The 20021-nt window shown below is 40.1% G+C and overlaps 1 protein-coding gene across 4 annotated transcripts in view; it reads left to right on the top strand.

Annotated features, from left to right (window-relative positions):
* Positions 1–20021, top strand: part of ANKRD44 (ankyrin repeat domain 44) — a 344812-nt gene that overhangs the window by 194440 nt on the left and 130351 nt on the right. For all 4 annotated transcript variants that reach the window (XM_056111738.1, XM_056111735.1, XM_056111737.1 and 1 more), the window contains exons 4-6: positions 871–941; positions 17637–17837; positions 18185–18272. In XM_056111738.1, the coding sequence (XP_055967713.1) occupies positions 871–941; positions 17637–17837; positions 18185–18272 (360 nt within the window). The remainder of the gene's footprint in view (positions 1–870; positions 942–17636; positions 17838–18184; positions 18273–20021) is intronic.

The raw sequence follows: 20021 nt of genomic DNA, 5'->3' as shown, positions 1-20021 counted from the left end.
GCTCTGTCCTCTGTTGTTTATCAGTTTGCTTGAGCGGGCCCAGTAATATCTCCATTGTGAGACTTGTTGTTACTATGTTTGGCATATCAAATACACTGGGAGCTTGCCAGGCTTTGCCATGTGGGCGAGATACTCTCGGTAGCTTGCCAGGCTCTCAGAGAGGGGCAGAGGAATCCAATCCACGTCAGCAGGGTCAGCCACATGCAAGGCAAATGCCCTACCCACTGTGCTATAGCTCCAGCCCACTATGTGACAATCACTGTCACTCTCCTCCCATTGTTCATCGATTTGCTCGAGCGGGCCCCGAACATCTCCATTGTGACAACTGTTACTGTGTTTGGCATATCAAATACCTCACGGGTAGCTTGCCAGGCTTTGCCGTGCGGGCGAGATACTCTCGGTAGCTTGCCAGGCTCTCCGAGAGGGGCAGAGGACTCAAATCCGGGTCGGCCATGTTGGCCACTTGCAAGGCAAATCCCCTACCCACTGTGCTATCGCTCCAGTCCTATGTAACAGTACAATATAATAATCTCTATTATATATGCAATAGTGTTATATCAGGTACATGTACAAACATAACCTGAAAGTTCTTTATTCTTCAGCAACTACTTTTCCATAGTCCCAGATAACTTCAGTCTTTTTACAACTTTACAATTGTTATTTCTATGGCACTCTTGGCTCTTATTCTTATAATCTACAATATTGGGTTTTTTCTTCTGCCCCTTTTCTGGTGGCTAGAAAGTACATGAAAGATACAAAGAAAAGAAAGAAAAAGAACATGCTGATTTTATCACACAAATAAAGTATAGTTAACAGAAGTAGAACTCCCACTGACTCCGTTAGCCTCTAACCTGTGGTGTTTCGTTTCAGGAGCTCGTGTCAATGCCAAGGACAACATGTGGCTGACCCCTCTGCACCGGGCTGTTGCCTCCAGAAGTGAAGTGAGTGCTTATTTTCTTTAATCCAACATCTCTGGTCCCCAGGAAGAGAAGAATGCTTTCTGCTGAATAAGGAATTCTCACAGGCAAACAAAAGACTTTTTCATTTCAGTGCAAGTTATAAAAACCGAAGAGCTGTTTGAGAGTCTCCTGTGTGCCAGATATGATGCCCCAGGTGTGGGGGTTGCCCACAATGGACTGTGGGGTCCTTGGCTACAGCGAGGTTAGTCTGGAAGGGCAGCAGACATGCAGGCAGATCAGCTCTGTATCATACCTATATTGGAGGAGAGAGGAAACAGCTATCCTCCCAAGCAGAGGAAGACCTCCAGGAACAGACGTTAGTGAGCCCCTGTGATGTTTGGAGGTTGAGTAGAGACTTACCAGGCAAGACAGAGAGGGCAGAGGCAGGAGTAAGCATCCTAGAAGAAAGAGGCCCAAAGGGAAAAGTGTGTGTGGGGGGGGGGGCGGTGTTCAGGTGGTTGTAATTGGAGCATGAGCTACAGAGTAACATGTGTTTGATAGTCTGGGCCACATAGAAGAGGACCTGCTATTTTTGAGCAGTGGAGAGTGAGGACAGCTGAGGTCAGGTGAACAGGAAGCTGTTGAGGATCTGAGGTGCTTTTGATTGTGAGGTGGAGGGCAGGGGATGGGAAGTTGTCAAGGCTCTTTGAACATGTTGAGTTTGGCAAACCTGTTATATAAACTCCATGAGGGCAGGGATTTGTACTTTGTTCTCTGAGGTAGTTCAAGCCTAGTTCCTGGGAAGTACACAAGAAATTCTTTTGAATGATAACTTGGATGAAGATGGCTAGTAGATTTTCTACCATTACTCCTACTGGCATAAAGCTGAGGTGTTAAGGAGGTGATCACTGGAACTCTGGAAAATGAATCAAATGGTTTAGAAGACATATGAAGGATCAGAAAAGGGGACAGTGTGAGGAGTGGGCTGCTGGGAAACGGGGGCTTGGAGACTAGTCCGAGGAGCTGCTCACCAACCAGCCATACGAGGCTCAAGCATTGGAGGCACTTGGCACTGAATGACTAGTCTTAGTAGCTGATTCAGTAGATAAATATTTTTTTTGCTACCAGGGAAGGTGATGCTCTCCGGGTACATGTGGGAGTAGGAGGTGTGGCTGAGGAAGCATACAGGGATGTCGTCAGTGTCAACATTTTCTCTTCAGCGACTACCTGGAAATCTCACAGTGTACTTGGTACTTGGCAGTTTCATGATCATCACCTTCTTTGTTGAGCTGTGTAACCTGTTTTCCTAAGAGTTTTTTTTTTAAGTTTGTAAGGTTTGTATTCATTTTCTGAATAATCCAAATGGAATAGAGACTATTCAACAAGTGTGCTAAAGCTTCTGGTTTATTAATGCTAGAGAACTCCAAATCTTCTTTTGGTCCACATTTTACTTTTTTACTTGAGGAAGTAGAAAGCTGATGGCTTGCCACCCCCTGCCTCTCTGCCTCTGAAACTGATGTCAGTCTGTCATTGTAATCTCTGTGTGATCCTGAAGTGACACTAGCCAGAGGGTATAATCAGGAAGCCCGAGTTTATAAGACCAGACTCATAAGGCCAGCAACCTCACAAAGTTATCTTTTAAGACCATTTAATCTTCAATGAATTTCATTTAGGTATCTTATGAAAAATCTGGGTTTTCTCCTTTAGAAAAAAATTACATAGTCTTATTCAACAATAGCAATAACATATGCTAGATACAGTCTGTATGTCAAATACTGTGCTTGCTGGATGGAGCACAACAAAATATGATACACCCCTCTTGCCCTTAGCAAGTATGTAGTCTTGAGGGAAAGAAAGACAAAACCAGATGAATTTCAGATTATGATATTGTTCCCAAATTCTCTCCACCTCTGTTATCTCAAGTAGCTGCAGATCTCAATCCTCACAACACTCATTTTCCGTCAGCCTATCTCCGCACTTTCCTTAATATCTTTAATATGTTTAAATTCAGTGAACCCAAGGATGGATCTATGTAGCTGGGTGTTTATAGCTTCTCTAAGGAACCAGCTCCCTCTGCAGGTTTGTCAGGGGAAAAATTCCATTGTAGGTAGAACGGAATTGAGTTCTTTTGTTGGGAAGAACTTTAAATGTAAGAAATCTGAGTTGTAAATACTCAGGTTCACTAGATAAACTACAAAAGAGGTCGTCTTCATTTAAATCTTTGTCATAGAAAATTGTCAGGAGAAAAGTTAGTATCTGTTGTTAGAACCTACTATGTACATCTTAACTCTAAGAATTTGACTATGCTATCAGAGTTTTGAATTTACTTCTTTTGAATTTACTCCTAATGCCAGTACTTTATTTACTTCTAAATTATACCTGGGAAAGCAGACATGAGATCATGGGGGAAAGAACAAATACTTGGATTGGTAATTTAGAATTTGGCTATTGACATAGTTAGCTGTTTCTTGCATTGACAAGCTCTAAGACTACTTACTCAAAGATGTATTAAGGACCATTCTATCATTGAAAGATATATACTTTATACTGTCCTCAAGCCCCTTTGCTTCTAGAATAGAGGTAACAAATCTTCTGGGGGTAAAGTTTCAACTAAGGAAGCAGAGCCCTTGAGAGATGTTATAAAAGATGTTTGTTGGGGGGATTAGACTGTATGTGATTGTGCTGGCTGCAGAAAAGTTGAAGTCAGGCGCATTGTGATTTCCATTCGATCCTGAAGTGACTCTAGCCAGAGGGTCTGCAGTTGATAAGAAAATCTTGATATGAAACAGGAGAGAATGGACAGACTGGAACTCTGTCTCACTGCATCAACATCACTGAAAGGGAAACTTGCAGAAGGACATTTAGTGCTTTACTTCTGAGCACCCATGAACCTGGGAGAAAGCAAATGGTAGGATCTTTAGCAGTGTTAATCCACCCATGCCCCGTGCCACTGTGTAGACTCACCTTGTTAGTGAGTGACATGCATAAGCCGAGACAGTACCTGACCTCCAATATGCCCGGGAGGCTGTGGCTTGTGGTTTTATATCTGTCTCAGGCAGATTTTATTTGTAGCCATCTTAAGTGGAATAACACAGGGAAGAGAATTCTAAGAAATATTCAACTTGGCTCATTTGAAACAATACAAAATTACCAGTAATAATCTTTTTTTTTTGAGGTATGGGGCTTGGGCCACACCTACTGACACATTAAAACTACTCCTGGCTCTGTGCTCAGGGGACCATGTGCAGTGCAAGGGATTGAACCAGGGACACCTACATGCAATGCAAGCACCTCATCTGCTGTACTATCACTCCATCACCCAATCATTCAATTTTTGTTAATGAATTCTTTTTTAGACAGTGAGCTTTTAAAATGAATACCACACATTTGTTTGTGGTTTATTTCTAGAATCTAGTTTGATAAATTAACAGTTATCTTTGGACTGTTTTGTCAAATACAAGGCTCTTAATGTAAACTATGTTAGTATGATTATCTGTACAATTGCTATACAATATATAAAGCACATATCTAGTATACACTGCAGTGAATGCTTTCATGCATGCAAGATAAACTGACTTAGAGCACATTTATAAATGTTTAAGTCACTGAAACTTGCAAAATCAGGTCGAGTTTCAAAATTGCATCTAATACATAGATACAAGCCAGAATTTCTGAGTCTCTTTTCCATCCAGACAAAATTAATATGTTCAGGTTTCTAAGCCAGGGGAAAAAATGTTCCATGCAAAGTTCATTTCCTGAGCCTGTAATACCACTAGGAGTATCAGACCAAAATATTGATTAAATATCCACCCATACCTGACTTTAAAAAGCTTCTCCACAGACAAGAAAGTGAAACAGACTAGCTCCATGCTCATGTTACTTGAAAAATGCTCCAGAATAGGCTGGATGGACTTGAGAGATGTACCTTCAAGATTTATTTGGAACTGGCCGGGCTGAGGTGTGTTCTCCCTTTGAAATCTGTCTGTGTCTTCCCCCTACTCCTACTTCTCTCCGTATCTTGGATTCTCCGGGAGTAAACAGCCAAGTAAATAACTGGTAATGAAGAGATGGTTAGCATTTCTTACTATTAGGATAATGTAAATCAAAACCAAAAAGTGATGGCTCTTTGTACTTATGAGAATGACTGTAATGAAAATGCCAAAAAAGAACAAGCATTGTTGAAGATATGGAGAGAGGGGAATCTTTGTCCACTGTTGATGAGGACTTAAACTAGTACAGCCATTCCAGAAAAAATCCTGAGAGTGGCCACCTCAGGATCCTTTGAATCACTTAAAAATCACTTAACTTCCCGTTAGTCGTCGATTTGAGCGGGCGCCAGTAACGTCTCCATTTGTCCCTGTCGCGTGCTAGTGTAGCCCAATGGCATCTGTTCGCTCTGGGAACATGAAGAGCCTCAAACCGATCGTTCATGATCTTGACGAAGAAGTCTGACCATCTGGTAGGTGGGCGGCCACACGGTCTTTTGACATCCCGTGGAATCCAGTCGGTAACAGCTCTAGTCCAGCGGTCGTCTTTAAATTTCATTACGTGACCAGCCCATCTGATTTTTGACACCTTGGCAAATGAGACAGTGTCCCTGATTCTTGATCATCAACGGATGTCAGAACTCCGGATTCTTTCTCTCATTTGAGTGAAACGTGATATTCCAAGCATAGCTCTTTCTATTCTTCTTTGGGAGACCTGAATAGCGTTCTCATCTTGTTTGCGTAGGGCCCAGGTCTCTGAGGCATATGTTAATGCAGGAAGAACAGTGGAATCAAAGAGATGTGCCCGGAGCCGGAGGTTCTTCGTCCTCTTAGCTATTTCTTCGACGTTCTTGAAGGCGTTCCAAGCCGCTCTCTTCCTCCTGCGCAGCTCGGGTGCCAGGTCATTTGTCATGTTGACTTCTCGACCTAGGTACACATAGCTGTTGCATTTGGAGATGGTCGTTCTGTTGAGAGCGAATGGGGCATCTGGAACGAGGCTGTTTCTCATAAACATTGTCTTCATAAGATTCAGCTGTAGTCCTACCTTTCCACACTCACGGTCAAAGTCGGCCAGCATTTGTGCCACTTGGCTGATGTTTGGTGTTATTAAAACAATGTCATCAGCAAAGCGGAGGTGGTATAGTTGCCGACCATCTATCTTCACTCCCATTTCTTCCCATTCCAGTCGTCGCATGATGTTCTCGAGGGTGGCACTGAAGAGTTTCGGTGAAATGGTATCACCCTGCAGAACCCCTCTCTTGACATCAACGATCACGTCTTGTAGAATGGTGAGATCCTGGTAGTGAATCCGCAATACAGCTCACAGAGGATCCTGATGTATTGGGCTTGAATGCCCTGTTTGGCTAGGGCTTCAATGACCGCTTCCGTCTCAACAGAATCAAAGGCCTTCTTTCAATCAATGAACGTTAAACAAAGCGGCATCTTGAACTCCCGAGAAACCTCAATGAGCTTGGTTATCGTGTGGATATGGTCGATGGTGCTGAATCCTTTGCGGAACCCGGCTTGCTCGCATGGTTGTCCTTCATCTAGTGTTCTGCCAATCCTATTTAGGATGACTCGAGTGAACAACTTGTAGATGACAGACAATAGGCAGATCGGGCGATAGTTGCCAATGTCATGGATGTCTCCCTTCTTGAACAGTAGTACGGTCCTGCTGGTACTGGACCTGGTTTTCCTCCTGGAAAACCAGCAGGATCCTTTGAAAATATGTATATATATATATATGTGTATGCACAACATATGCACATATACCTATGTTTTTATATATATCCTGTGTTTATTGGAGCTTTAATTATAATAGTGAATATATATATTATAATAGTGAATATATATCTAAAAGCCTATCATTGTATGAATGGATAAAGATGATATTGTATAGATATACACTGGAAATACTGCCACGCTCAAAAATGATATGAAATATTACCTTTTTACAATAACAGGGTATACCCAGAGGGTATTGTGTTAAGTGAAGTAAGTCAAACAATAAATAAATCCATGAAAGAAAACAAAAACATCTTAGATTCTGGGACCAAAAATGGTGTCTGTAAGAGAAGAAGGCAGTGATGATGATTACAAGGGTGGATTGTAGTGGCGCATAAACTTGAATGTTTGGTAGGGATGCATAGATGTCAAATTATTATGCTGTACACCTTCTGTATTACGAGCTGATTTTTCTTCCGTAATCAAAGCCATGAAGCATTATTTTTAACTGAGTCCCTAAGAGTCATTTTCCTCTCTCTCCAAATAACTCCCACAGTTCTGAAAATGAATACTGCTTCATACCAAAATATTAGCAAAACATTTTGCAATGCTAGATAATATCCATGAGAAATATTTGGGGCTGCCAGAATTTTCTGATGGTGTTGTAAATTATTTTATGTTTCCCCCCTCTGTTTTGCTTATTCTTGTTGCTTTCTTTTTCTTTCTTGGAAAAGAGCATCTGTGGGGGAAAGAAATTAAATGCATATAAACCTGGAGAGTTTTGTACATGTTTATTGAAGCCTAATGCGTATTAGTGTACACCTACATGGTGGAAGGCACTATTGTATGTGTTGTGGGGGCTGTATGGCGGCGTGTGATTTCTAGAAATTGCTCTAGAAAGTGTGATTTCTAGGAGTAAGTAAGACGATCTGGCATTTAACCTTAACCTATTGTGATTGTGTTGCAGTGCTCCTGGTCTTCCACACGGCTTTCTTCTTTAATGAGCTGAACCACGATGAGCACTAAAATAAAATTACTAAATGCTTCACTTCCCTGTTCCAGAGGTATCTTTTGACTAGGAAAGTTGAAACTGGCTGTAGCTTCTCTTTGAGGTCAAGAATTAAGACTGTTGTGTCCTTATGTGTGTTGTAATAGATAATAAGGGTTTACTGAGCACTTACTGTGTTCTTGGCAGGTATACTGAATACTTTCTGTACATTATTCCATTTCAACCTCTGAGTCATCCTTTGAGATTGATATTATTTCGAATCCTAATTTAGTAAAGATAGTATCAGAGAAGTTAAGTAACAAGTCTAGGGTACCAAGTGAAGGGGAGGGAAGATGATGTGAGAACTGCTCACTTACCCACCCGCATCTACAGCATCTCTCAAAAGCACCCTGTGGATACTCAGTGGCCCTATACATATGTCTGTTTCTGGTCTGAGTTCAGATACAAATCTGGCAAGTATATACATGTCTTCTAGATCTGTGGATAAGCTTTCTGTTTTGTAACTTAAATGAGAAATTCTCATTTAAAATTTTTCTCCACTTTATTAAAACACCATGGTTTGCAAAGTGTTCATAATGCAATTATTATCACAGATCACAGATCACAGATCATCCTGTTAATCGTCGATTGCCTCGAGCAAGCCCCAGTAACGTCTCCTTCATCCTAGCCCTGAGATTATATTCAAGGCTCTTTAGGAGAATGAGACCCATCATTGTTACTGGTATTTGGCATATTGGGTACGCCACGGGGAGTTTGCCAGACTCTGCCATGTGGGCAGGCTACATTCAGTAGCCTGCCAGTTTGTCAAAGTAGGAATGAGATGTTATAAGAAGATGTCTTATAACATCAGTTATAAACCAGTTCCGGGAGCTGGTTTTTATAGTCTCTGAGTCTTGGCCGCTGATGGGATTACATGGCGCCAGGGGGCCAGTTGGTGGGTGTGACCTCCGCCTACTGGAATTTGGAGGATCTGGGTGGAGGATGCTCGACTCCCATCCAAGTAGGCTTGGAGATCTCGGCCCCGGAACCCACGTGGCTTTGTCCCTCTGCTGGTATCTTCAGGTGTGTGGAGAGTGGTCTCAGTATGGTGGTGGCTGGTCCTGGAGGTCTTCGGCTGCTGGGGCCCTGGTCAGGGTGTGGAGGAAAGCTCAACCCGCTCCCCTCCAAGGGGCCCCGGTGAGGAATAGCCAGGCGTGGGGGCAGGAGACTGCAGTTATTATAGGTATTCTATTTTCCAAAACCAATCCCACACCATTGTGACCTTTCCTCCACCATTGTCCCCCTTTTCCCAACCACCCCACAAGCCTGCCCCCATAGCAGACCCCAAAAAATTTATTTTATTTTTTTCTTAAATTTTTATTAGTGAAACACCATGAGGTACAGTTGTAGACTTACAAATTTTTGTGCTTGGGTTTCAGTTATATAATGATCGAATACCCATCCCTCCACCAGTGCCCATTCTCCACCACCACCAGTCCCAGTATCCCTCCCACCCCCCCATCCCCCCCCAAAATTTATTTTATATTACTTGTTACCACTAAATGGCTAGTGGGCTTATCAAAAGTATTTCAATAATAATGTTTGTGATCACTCTAGGGACATTAAACCCTTGTCTGAGGGCTAACTGAGCCTTGTGTGTTAATGATTTTGTTAATCGAACTTACTTGTCTTCCAGCAGGATCATGCCATCAAATCTGGTATGATCCTACTGGGATATTAATATTGTAGAGTTTGGAGATGTCATTCCAGAAAATACAGACTATTTAACTGGGCAGTGAGCTTACATGACAGTGGCAAAGGAATGTGGGTGTGCTTGCTGGGGCTTCTGGAAGTATGGAGAGTTGGGGGGAATTGTCCATCCTGACTCTGAGAAGCTCCAGAGTTTTCAGCCCCCCAAATCCAGTATTACCTGAAATTTTAGGCAGTTTGGCATCTATATAGAAGTCAGTTGTGAGGCAGTAGAGTCAGGCCATAGGTATGGGTGTGGCTGCTGGGACTTTGGTAGGACTGGAACTTGGCCTGTCCCTCTCCTGAGATTGCCCCAGAGGACTCAGCCAGTGAATCCCAGAAATTTTTGTGGCTAGTTGATATCTTTCATCATGAGGCTCTGGAGCAGGGATTATGGATGAGTTTACCTGGTGGCAATGGTGGAACATGAGTGTCCTCCAGATGTTTTTCTTTGCTCTAGAACACATTTCTATCACTATGGGCTAAATGTTGGTAGACAGAGAACTAGATAAATTATGTGAAATATTAGTATATATTTATAATTATAAAAAGTATGTTTACATGAAGAATATAGGGGGGATTTGCCTGGAAATGGAAAAAAGGAAGCATTTTATAATATATTTGCATGTAGATGGATAGTACTCACTTTGGGGATGTATTTAAATCATCTAAATACCTGTTGTGAAACCTCACTCTCATTGTTTCTGGTGAAATTTGTGGTTGTGTCCAGAAATTTGCATTTTAAGAGAAGACCCTGAATCATATAGTTTGCAGATTACACTTGGAGACCTAAGATTGAAGACTGAAATTACTTATTATCTACACCTCCCAATGTTTAAATCCAGCAATTCTTGAATAAGTTTACTTAGAACATTTTTTCATATCCCAGTCTTCTCTAAATCTTTTTATATGTAAGTTCTTGGAATAAGTGTATTCCAATAATAATTATAATAATATAGATGAGTTTAGTGATACTTACTTTTAAAGGAACAAGCCTGTACATTGAACAATTTGGTTGGGCATCCATTTATACATACTTGCTAAATATGAAATTGTGGTGATCAATATGTATAAAAGCCCCAAAGTATTTTAGTAGTTGCCTTTAGGACCTGAGGGCAACCTTAGAGATGTCAGCCCACAATTAATGTCCTGTTAATATTTGCATATTATTTTTAGGGAGTTCTTATTGACTATAGTGATCTATGCTAGCAACATTTATTGGATATACACTAAGCAAAGTTACTTGCCAGAGTTAATAGGGAGTATGGAAGATGAGGAAGACTCAGAGCCTGGTTAAAGCAACTTACAGTTGATAAAACTTGACATTGCTGTGCCTGCAAAGACTATCTATAGTCACAGATTATTACTTTTCCATGAGTAATTTATGATCACTTAACTGTAATGCACCTGTAACAGTATAAAAACAAATATTAGAGGTGACAGTTTTTAAGACTCATGCTTCCTACCTCTTTTCATCTTTTCCATGTGCCACAGTGTATGTTTTCACTTCTATTACAGGGTTGGAATTGCCTTGTGTTAAAAGGAAACTCATAAAAAGTAGGAACCAAGTAACTGCAAATGTCATCTCCAATTCTCTCCCACAGGACATCTGGTGACAGTTCTCTGTCTACTGTTTCTGTATTTTACATAGAACTTCCTACTATGGAGTGAAATTCAGCCTCAGACTGAATGCAGTTACTCCCATTCAGAGGAATGCCAGAATCCTCACACATACCTAATCATTAAAAAAAGGAAGCAAATGCTCTGTAGGATCCTAACTTTGTGGCCTTTTTGCTGGTCTGGATTTGGAAGCTTTTGTCTTATTTGTGAGAAGAGTATGAATTCAGAAATTTTCTGAGCAATTAGAGTGATTGTGTGCCTGATAAGTTGAATAATCAGATGATTTTATTTGTAATTTGTTTTACTGTCTTTTTTTTTTCCTTTTTGGGTCACACCCAGCAATGCACAGGTACTCCTGGTTCATGCATTCAGGTATGAACTCCTGGAGGTACTCAGGAGACCATATGGAATGCTGGGAATCAAAGCTTGGTTGGCTGCATGCAAGGCAAAAGCCCTAGCCACTGTGCTATCACTCCAGCCCCTCACTTTCTTTTTTGGCTTGCTTGTTTTGGGAACATACAGCATTACTCAAGGCTTACTCCCGGCTCTATGCACAGGGATCATTCTTGGTGGAATTCAGGGAATCATATGGGGTGCTGGCTGCATGCAAAGCAAGCATCCTATCTGGTATACTCTCTCTGGCCCCTGTGCCACCATCTTTTACAATTAGTCTGCTAGTTTTTATTGTATTTTACCAAAGTATTGACTAATGATGGAAATAACAGGGCCAATGGATAGGGACTTTGGGTACATTTGTGGTGTAGAGACAAGGGATCTGCATATATAAACCCAAGCACAAACCACTAGACCCAACACAACTCAAAACATGCAACCCAAGCTATGATAATTAAAATTTTAAATGTATCTACCAATATTCATGGTGGCAATGGGGTAAAAGGGAACTTGAGCCATTGGTGGGGAATGGGATCAAGAGGTGGTAGGATTGGGAATGGCAACATTGTATGTCCAAAGCCTTATTGTATATAATTTTGTAAATTGTGTCTAAATAAAAAGTAAATTAATTAAAAAAATTTTATTAGTGAAACACCATGAAGTACAGTTGTAAACTTACAAATTTTTGTGCTTGGGTTTCAGTTATACAATGATCGAACACCCATCCCTCCACCAGTGCCCATTCTCCCCACCACTGATCCCAGTATTCCTCCCATCCCTATCCCCCCCATCCCACCCTGCCTCTGTGGCAGGGCATTCCCTTTTGTTCTCCTTCTCCTTTTGAGTGCTGTGTTCGCAACAGAGGCATTGAGTGGCAATCATGTTCAGTCCACAGTCCACTCTCAGCACGGATCTCCCATACTGGGAGGATCCTCCCAACACCCTTTATTTGGTGCTCCCTTCTCTATCTGAGCTGCCTTTTCCCCTAACATGTGCGGCTGGCTTTCAAGCCATGGAGTAAATCTCCTGGTACTTATCTTGGCTTAAATTATTTTTTAAATAATTTAAAAAACTGGTTATTCACCTGAAATAATTTGAGATACTTTTAAATATTAGCTTGCATTCTGGTGAAGTGTGTGGTGCAGGAATGGTGCATGCATGAAATGCTGTCATAACAGTATTATAAATCACAGTGCCTTAAATGCCTTAATTAAAAATGTTAAAAAATATTTTTTCACCATTCAGAAAGTGTTCTCTTCTCCTTCCTCCAAGTTAGTGGTTTTCTTATCTCATAAATTTCTCTAGAGAATTTCTCTAATTTCTTCTAATTTACCTAGAAAACTTCTCGGTATTTTTTTTTAACCAAGTGTGATATAGGAAGAGATTCTTCGTTTGATTAAAAAAGTCATTAAGTAACTGAATAACCATAAAATTACACCCTCTTAAAATTTAGTAAAGTGCTCTAGGATTAAATAATTTTTAATGTCAAATTTTTTAATTAAGGTGATGTGACTTACAATACTGGTAATGATAGTCTCATGCATATATTGTTCTGGCCCCACACCTGGCACCCCATACCTGGTGCCTGCTTCCCTCCACCAGTGCCCCCAAATACCTCCCACCCTCCCCTCTTCCTCCCGCCCCTAGACTCATTTCTGTGGAATAACTCTCTTGTTCTGCTGCCTTTGGCCTTTTGTTGTTCCCTGGCTTTTTAAAAAAGAAATGGCAATTTAATTTGACTTTTGGCTTCACCAACAGTGCTTGGGGTCCAGGGGTCACTCCTGCTGACTTTCAGCTGGGGCTGCAGGCCTGATAGGTCGGTGCTAGGACCCAGTGATGCTGTGTACTTAGGTTTAGGGGTGCAGGAAGCTGCTAGGGTCACACCCAGCAATTAGGGCTGCAGCCAGCAATGCTAGCAGTGGGGCAGTGTCGACTTCCTGGCACCATGCAGAATTTGTGCTTCAGGCATTTGGGCCCATGTGACAATATTAAAGAAGAAAATTGTTGGGGCTGGAGCCATAGTATACTTGGTAGGGAATTTACCTTGCTCGCTGCGGACCGGGGTTCAATCACGGCATCCCATATGGTTCCCCAAGCACCACCAGGAGTAATTTCTGAGCACAAAGCCAGGAGTAATCCCAGAGCATCGATGGGTGTGACCCAGAAAGGAAAAAAATAGGGTAATTGTTGGGATCAAAGAGATAGTCCAGGGGTTAAATCACATGTCTTGCATGCAACAGACCCCAGTTTAACCCTAAGTATCACATTATCCTCCAAACATTTCAAAGTGTAAAAAAAAAATTTCAAAGTGTAACTCTGAGGGGGTTCCCCAAGCACTGCCAAGTATGACCCTAGAGACCCCCAAGCACCATAGCCTTGACATCCTCAGGCCCTTACATTGAATTACATTGAATTGCTGATGCAGTTGGGGGAGAATGAGCCAAAGGGTTGCAAACTGATGAGCAACACAGACTTTGATGATGGGAACTTTGCCTTTTAAACAGAGATGACTGGCTAGAAACTATAAACTACCTCTTGTGCAAAGTGTATTCTCTCAAGAATCCCATAGAATTTCTGCACATGGAAGATTCAGTTCCCTGGCTCCAGGAGGCTGCCTCTGCTGGTAGGGCAGAGGGAGAGGAGGTGTTCTGCAAATCTTTCCCATAAAGAGCCAAATTAGTGGATCAGGTGGGCGTTGACTGCTGCTGGATCTCTTACAGAATTGCTGCTCTGCTGTTGTCATCTGAAGGCAGTTGTAGATATCATGTAAGCAAATGAGTGAAGCTGTATTTCAACACACATCTATTTACATAAATAGAACAAAACTTTTCTATGATTTCAGTGTGTTATGAGGGCTGGAGAGATAGTACAGAGACTAATGTGGTTGCCTTCCCCATGGCCTGCCCTGGGTCAGTCCTCAGCACTGCAGGTGACCTTCCCAAGCACTGCCAGGATTCATCCCTGTGCATAGAGACAGTAGTAAGCCCCAGACACAGATATATATGGTCCCAAAATTTAAAAAAATAATAATTGTTTAGATGTTTAGAGGTATATTGTATATTCTTAAGAGTATAAATCTGGGTCTAGAAAGAACAGTACAGTGGGTAGTGCCCTTGCTGAGTTCAATCCCAGCATCCCATATGGCACCCATGCATTGCCAGGAGTAGCTTCTGAGTAACCCCTCAGTATAGCCCAAAAGCAAAAAACCAAAACAGAACCCAAAATGAATGTAAACCCCCCAACTCTGTAAGCACTCATTTCATGTAAACCACAATTGGAATGTAAATAACTGTTATCTTTGCTTAACTTATTGCTTAGGTTGAAATTTAAATTAAAAATATTTACTTAAGGTAGGACTTCTCCTAGGTAATAATATTTCTTTCATCGAGTCCAAAAATAATATTTTGTTACCGTAAAATCAAATTTCTAATGGGCTCATTTGTCTGATGTCTAAATAGTATAAATTGGTGAAATATTCCTGTATCTTTCCCACTTGCTACTTAATCCTAAATTTACATAATATTTAATGGCATTAAATTTGCAGAGTAAAGTGAAATCACATATTTGTCAAAGGTATTAAAGTGACAGTAAGCATTATTGTATTGTTACTTGGTTTTGAAAGTATGAAAGGGATTTTTTTTATTCTATTGCTTGGAGATTATTATCTCCAACTTTTGGTAATTTAACTGTAAAACATTTTTAGGGTGAAATTTCAAAATATTCATTTTATTTATAAATTATACATATGAACAACTATCATTAGCTAATATTTCAAGCACAGTGTATGTAGGGTAAGTCTTTTCATTTATCATATCTTATATAACCAGGTAGATAATAGACTTCTGATGATTTCCCTCTGTTTTGTCCAAGTTCTTGTCACATCTGATTAATTTTATCGTAATTTGACCTTGTTATGTAGATAATAAAAAGCTTTTAGTAGGAGTAGGAAAGTGTCAAATTGGTAACATTCATGTTATTTATGCTGCATTGGTATTCTTGTAATCTGTGGGCTCCTTGCATGAAACTTAACCATTTTAGGGCATGTTTAGTTTAGGGCACATACTGTGATCTGTAAATGGACTTGGCAGATCCAGCCCTGTTCATTTTAGGGCACTCTGAGTGAATGAACAGTGAGGGTAACTTCCATCTGCTCTGTAGAAGCTCCTCTCTTGTGAAAGCTCCTCTGTGGAAGCTCCTCTCTTCTCCTAGCCCATTTTGAGTACTGTAATTAAGGCAGTATTCCATGGTCAGCTGACTGAGAGCACAGTGCTGACCCAGAAGTTCAGTGCCAGCTGAAGTAATTTGTTTTTTAAAGAAAATAAATGTAAACAGGGTCCCAGTAGTTTCCTCTCATACAACAATAGATTTTATGTCTAATATAAACCTTACAATCTTTGAGGTTCAAAGAATATTTAGTGTCAATAATAAAAATAATATATTTTATTTAGATATGAACACCTACATTGTAATTTGACTTTTTAATTGCCTAATCCTGTTTAGTGAGCCAGTTTTTTGTCATCACTGCTGTTTCATTTTGGGGGCCACGCTCGGCAGTTCTCAGTGCCTTACCAGCTATAATAGTTTTCTGGCTTTACCCAGTTAGTTTTGAGATTCGAACCCAGGTAAGGTTTCTTTTTTCTCTTGGTGTTTTGCACATGATAGGTGAGCATTAATAATATATTTGTATATAGGTGTGTGTACTACTTTTAATGGGTTCAAAGAACATTTAATTCTTTATTGATAGTCTTGCTGAGGATGTGTGATGTACAAATACTTTTATGGTAATCTTAATACAAATACTTTTTTCTTGGAATCTACAGTTTATTGTCCTTCAATATAATCTAAATGAAATATTTCTCAATTATCATGCTGTTTAACTAAAATTTCCCTTGAATTTGCTAAGCTAATTATCCTTTGCTTTCTTTCTACTGCTCAGATTCACTCTTCCTCTCAGTGTATTTTTAATTCATGAAACATTCTTTTTATTTAATTATGTTGCTGAATAATAAATTTTTCTGAATTCACATAATCTATTATCAGAAACTTTTCGTGTGATTGGGGAACCAAGACCCAGAAGTTCTCAGGGCTTACTCCTGGCTCTGCACTCAGGGATCACTCCTTGCAGACTTAGGTACAATAATGTGGTGTTAAGGATTGAACCCAGATTGGCAGTGTGCAGGGAAAGCATCATACCTACTGTACTATCTCTCCAGCACCGTATCTGAGACATTTTTTATAAAATGTAAAGTAGATCAGGCATTCTGGGCCTTTGGGGATTGATGTGAACAAGGGTAAGCTTTCTGCCCTGAAGGATGGAAGAAGTAGGGATCCAATGCATTTCCATTAGTTTATTGATGCCACATTGACAGGATGTCTATGAAGAAGCCTCACTAATTGGTCCTTAAATGAAGCTCTGGAATTCCCTTCTCAAGCCATGTCGCTCACTTGACTAAACAGAAGAGTGTCCTCAGTTCAAGCTGCTCAATAAAGTTCCCAGATATGTTACAGAAATTGTGAGATCATCTCAAATACATGGAGTAGAACCATTCATTTGTATTGCTAAAGGTTCTCATTCTTGTGGTTAATCTAATGTACAGCCAAGATTGGGAGTTCAATTCAAGAGCTAATATGCTGACTTGTCTTTTAAAAAAGAAAAAGGGTTTATTTTATTGAGAAGGCTCAATAAAGATCAAGGAACTCTATGGTTGTAAAAATTTAGGTTGTATCATGGAAAGGTTGGGAAAAAAGGAGAAATTTCATTATTTCAAGGCATTATAATTATAGATATCTATGTTCCCTGATCACACAGTGAGTATTAAGATGTTGACTCAAAGGACCAACATTTTATAAATTGATCCAAGCATGTTTAAAGGGCTTTGACTTTGGAAGAGAAGCAATAACTTGCTTATTGACACATACTTTTCACCTTATATGGTCTTTTGGCTTATGGATATTTTTCCCCAGTCTGCTCTCTTGTACATGAATATTCTTATTTGGTCAATTTTATACCTTATAAGGAAGTTTATGCTTAGAGATATATTTGGATATGAGTCTGGATTCTTGCTTAACAAAGATCGGTAAGGTGAATCAGTTCTAACCAGTACCATTGTTTTGATTTGTATAATAGAGCAGATTTCTCAGAAGAATATCCATCATAAGCCAGCCCATGAGGGCTGTTTCTTTGTAGTTCTAGGATCTGGAGAAGCATCGTATATCCAATAAATATGGAATGGAGCCTTTATAAGTGATCCCTGCAAACTCTATGTTTTGTTGTAGGAAGCAGTGCAAGTATTGATTAAACATTCAGCTGATGTCAATGCGAGAGACAAGAACTGGCAGACCCCCCTCCATGTGGCAGCAGCTAATAAGGCTGTCAAATGTGCAGAAGTCATCATCCCCCTGCTGAGTAGCGTCAATGTCTCTGACCGAGGCGGGCGGACAGCCTTGCATCATGCTGCTTTGAACGGCCATGTGGAGGTGGGTGCCCTCATCCTGGTGAACAAGAATAGAGACTCTCTCAACCCAAAATGCAACCTAAATCTTTTTTCTTAAGAAGTTTGTAGAATATGACAATAATGTTTATTTACCAAGCTTTAGGCAACTATATCTGCTTTACTACCTAGAATTGAAAAAGTCACCTCTCACCTCCTTCTTTTTCTCTGAGATGCTTACCACAAGGTCTTTGGTGATAGCACCTTCCTACTTTATTTGAATTTTAGATCACTGACCTGTCTTTAGATTTGTTGTGAATTTGTTTTAGATCACTTATTGGCGGAGAAGAGCAGTAGAGTGCATGTTTGATTTCTCCATTGATTATCTTTCAGATGGTCAATTTACTCTTGGCCAAAGGGGCAAACATTAATGCCTTTGACAAGAAGGACCGGCGTGCTCTGCACTGGGCAGCGTATATGGGTAAGGATCTCATGAGAGGGAAGCAAAATAAAGACACCCATTACTCATGAACCACAGTTTATCATGCAGGTTTTTTTCTTGAGCAAGGAAGATGCCTATTCAAGCGTAACTTCAATTGAATTAAGATGTAGTCCATTTTACTGGCATCCAGTAATACTCTAGTTTGGCAGTTGCTTTGTCAGAGATTTATATTTCCTATGAAGAAGACTAGAATAAATCATGAATGTGTTTCAGTCTTGATTGAAAAGCTGTACAGCGTGTTCAGCTGGTTATGGCAGCACAGTAAGATCTTTCAAAAGAAGAATTGACTAAGAAAGTAGGGGCATGAATTCTATTAGTGCACGTGTATATAGGGTGCTGGGATTCAAATCCAAGGCCTACATGCGCAAGGCATGTGCTGTACAACTCTGCTATATCCCCAACCCTACTTGCAAAATTTTGAAAGAAACATGAAGGAAAAGAAAACACTCCACCGCCTTCTGGGCATTTTTTTTTCTTTTTTGGTAACACCTGGTGATACTCAGGGTTTCCTTCTGGCTCTGCACTCAGGAATTACTCCTGGCAGTGCTTGGGGGACCCTATGGGATGCCGGGGATCGAACCTGAGTTGGCCGTATGCAAAGCAAAAGCCCTCCCTGCTGTGTTATCGCTTTGGCAACCTCCCCTGCTACCTGGCTTTTATGTATGTTGAGGTGACCAGAGTGGCAGTGAATCATTCTGCCAGGACTTATAGATCTCTCTCCTGCCCCCCCCCCCCACAGGGCAGAAAAGAGAAGAACATTTTTCATTTTTATTTGTTTTTACTTTAGTTGGCACAAATACAACTAACAAATGAGATATCCCAGCAATATTTATTCTCAGAGTAGAATGGTATGAAAATAAGAATTAATATCCATCCTTTTTAAAAAGGATTTTTAAAAAGCATTTTTAAAAAGCAGAGGATTCTATCAGCACAGAGTTATAAACAACCTGAATACGCAGCCACACATTGAGTTGCTACACCATGAGTCACTGTAGTGATGATGACAATGACATTTATTAAAAGATATTTATAATACTTTAATTTAAATTGGGTCATAAACATGAATGCTTATTTTTGTAAAATATCTGTAAAATGAAAACAGTATGGACTTAAATTCTAGATGCTAAAGACTTTGCAAACATTTGAAAATATTTTTCAAAGGTGACATGGACTATTTGAGATAACTGAAGCTGATGCACTCTTTTACCCGCTGTACTTTCACTTCATCCCTAGAATTTCTGTAAAGATATCAAGTCACCCTTTGTGTGGCAGCAGGATCTATTCATTAGTAAATAGGAAAAAATATGTAAATGTTTATAACATACATCTATAGTCATATATATTACTATTTTGAAAAAATAAAGAACAAAACCAGAACATATTCCTTAAGATTACACATTAGAAATTATTATTAGTTTTCTTGTTTTGTTTTGGGGCCACTTCAGACAGTGCTCAGGGCCTACTTCTAGCCCTGGAGTCAGTTCTTGTAGTCTATTATTCAATTATCAACTATTTTTACAGCACTGACTTGAAAACATCAAATAATCTGTAGTTATAAAATAAAGGTCAACTATGCCAAAGTAGAGGACTTTCTGTTTAGTGACTAATGCATGACAATACTTTTAAATCAGGCCATTGTAAATAGCAATTTTTATGGGTCAAAAAAGCCAAATAGTAGTAATTTATATGACTTAGTGTTCATCCAGAGGCATTCTGACTAACTGATAA

Source organism: Sorex fumeus, unplaced genomic scaffold (assembly GCF_029834395.1).
Source record: "Sorex fumeus unplaced genomic scaffold, SorFum_2.1 ptg000014l, whole genome shotgun sequence".
NCBI classification, from domain to species: Eukaryota; Metazoa; Chordata; class Mammalia; order Eulipotyphla; family Soricidae; genus Sorex; species Sorex fumeus.
Note: the sequence above shows the minus strand (reverse complement) of the source record. Positions and strands in the feature narration are given on the sequence as shown.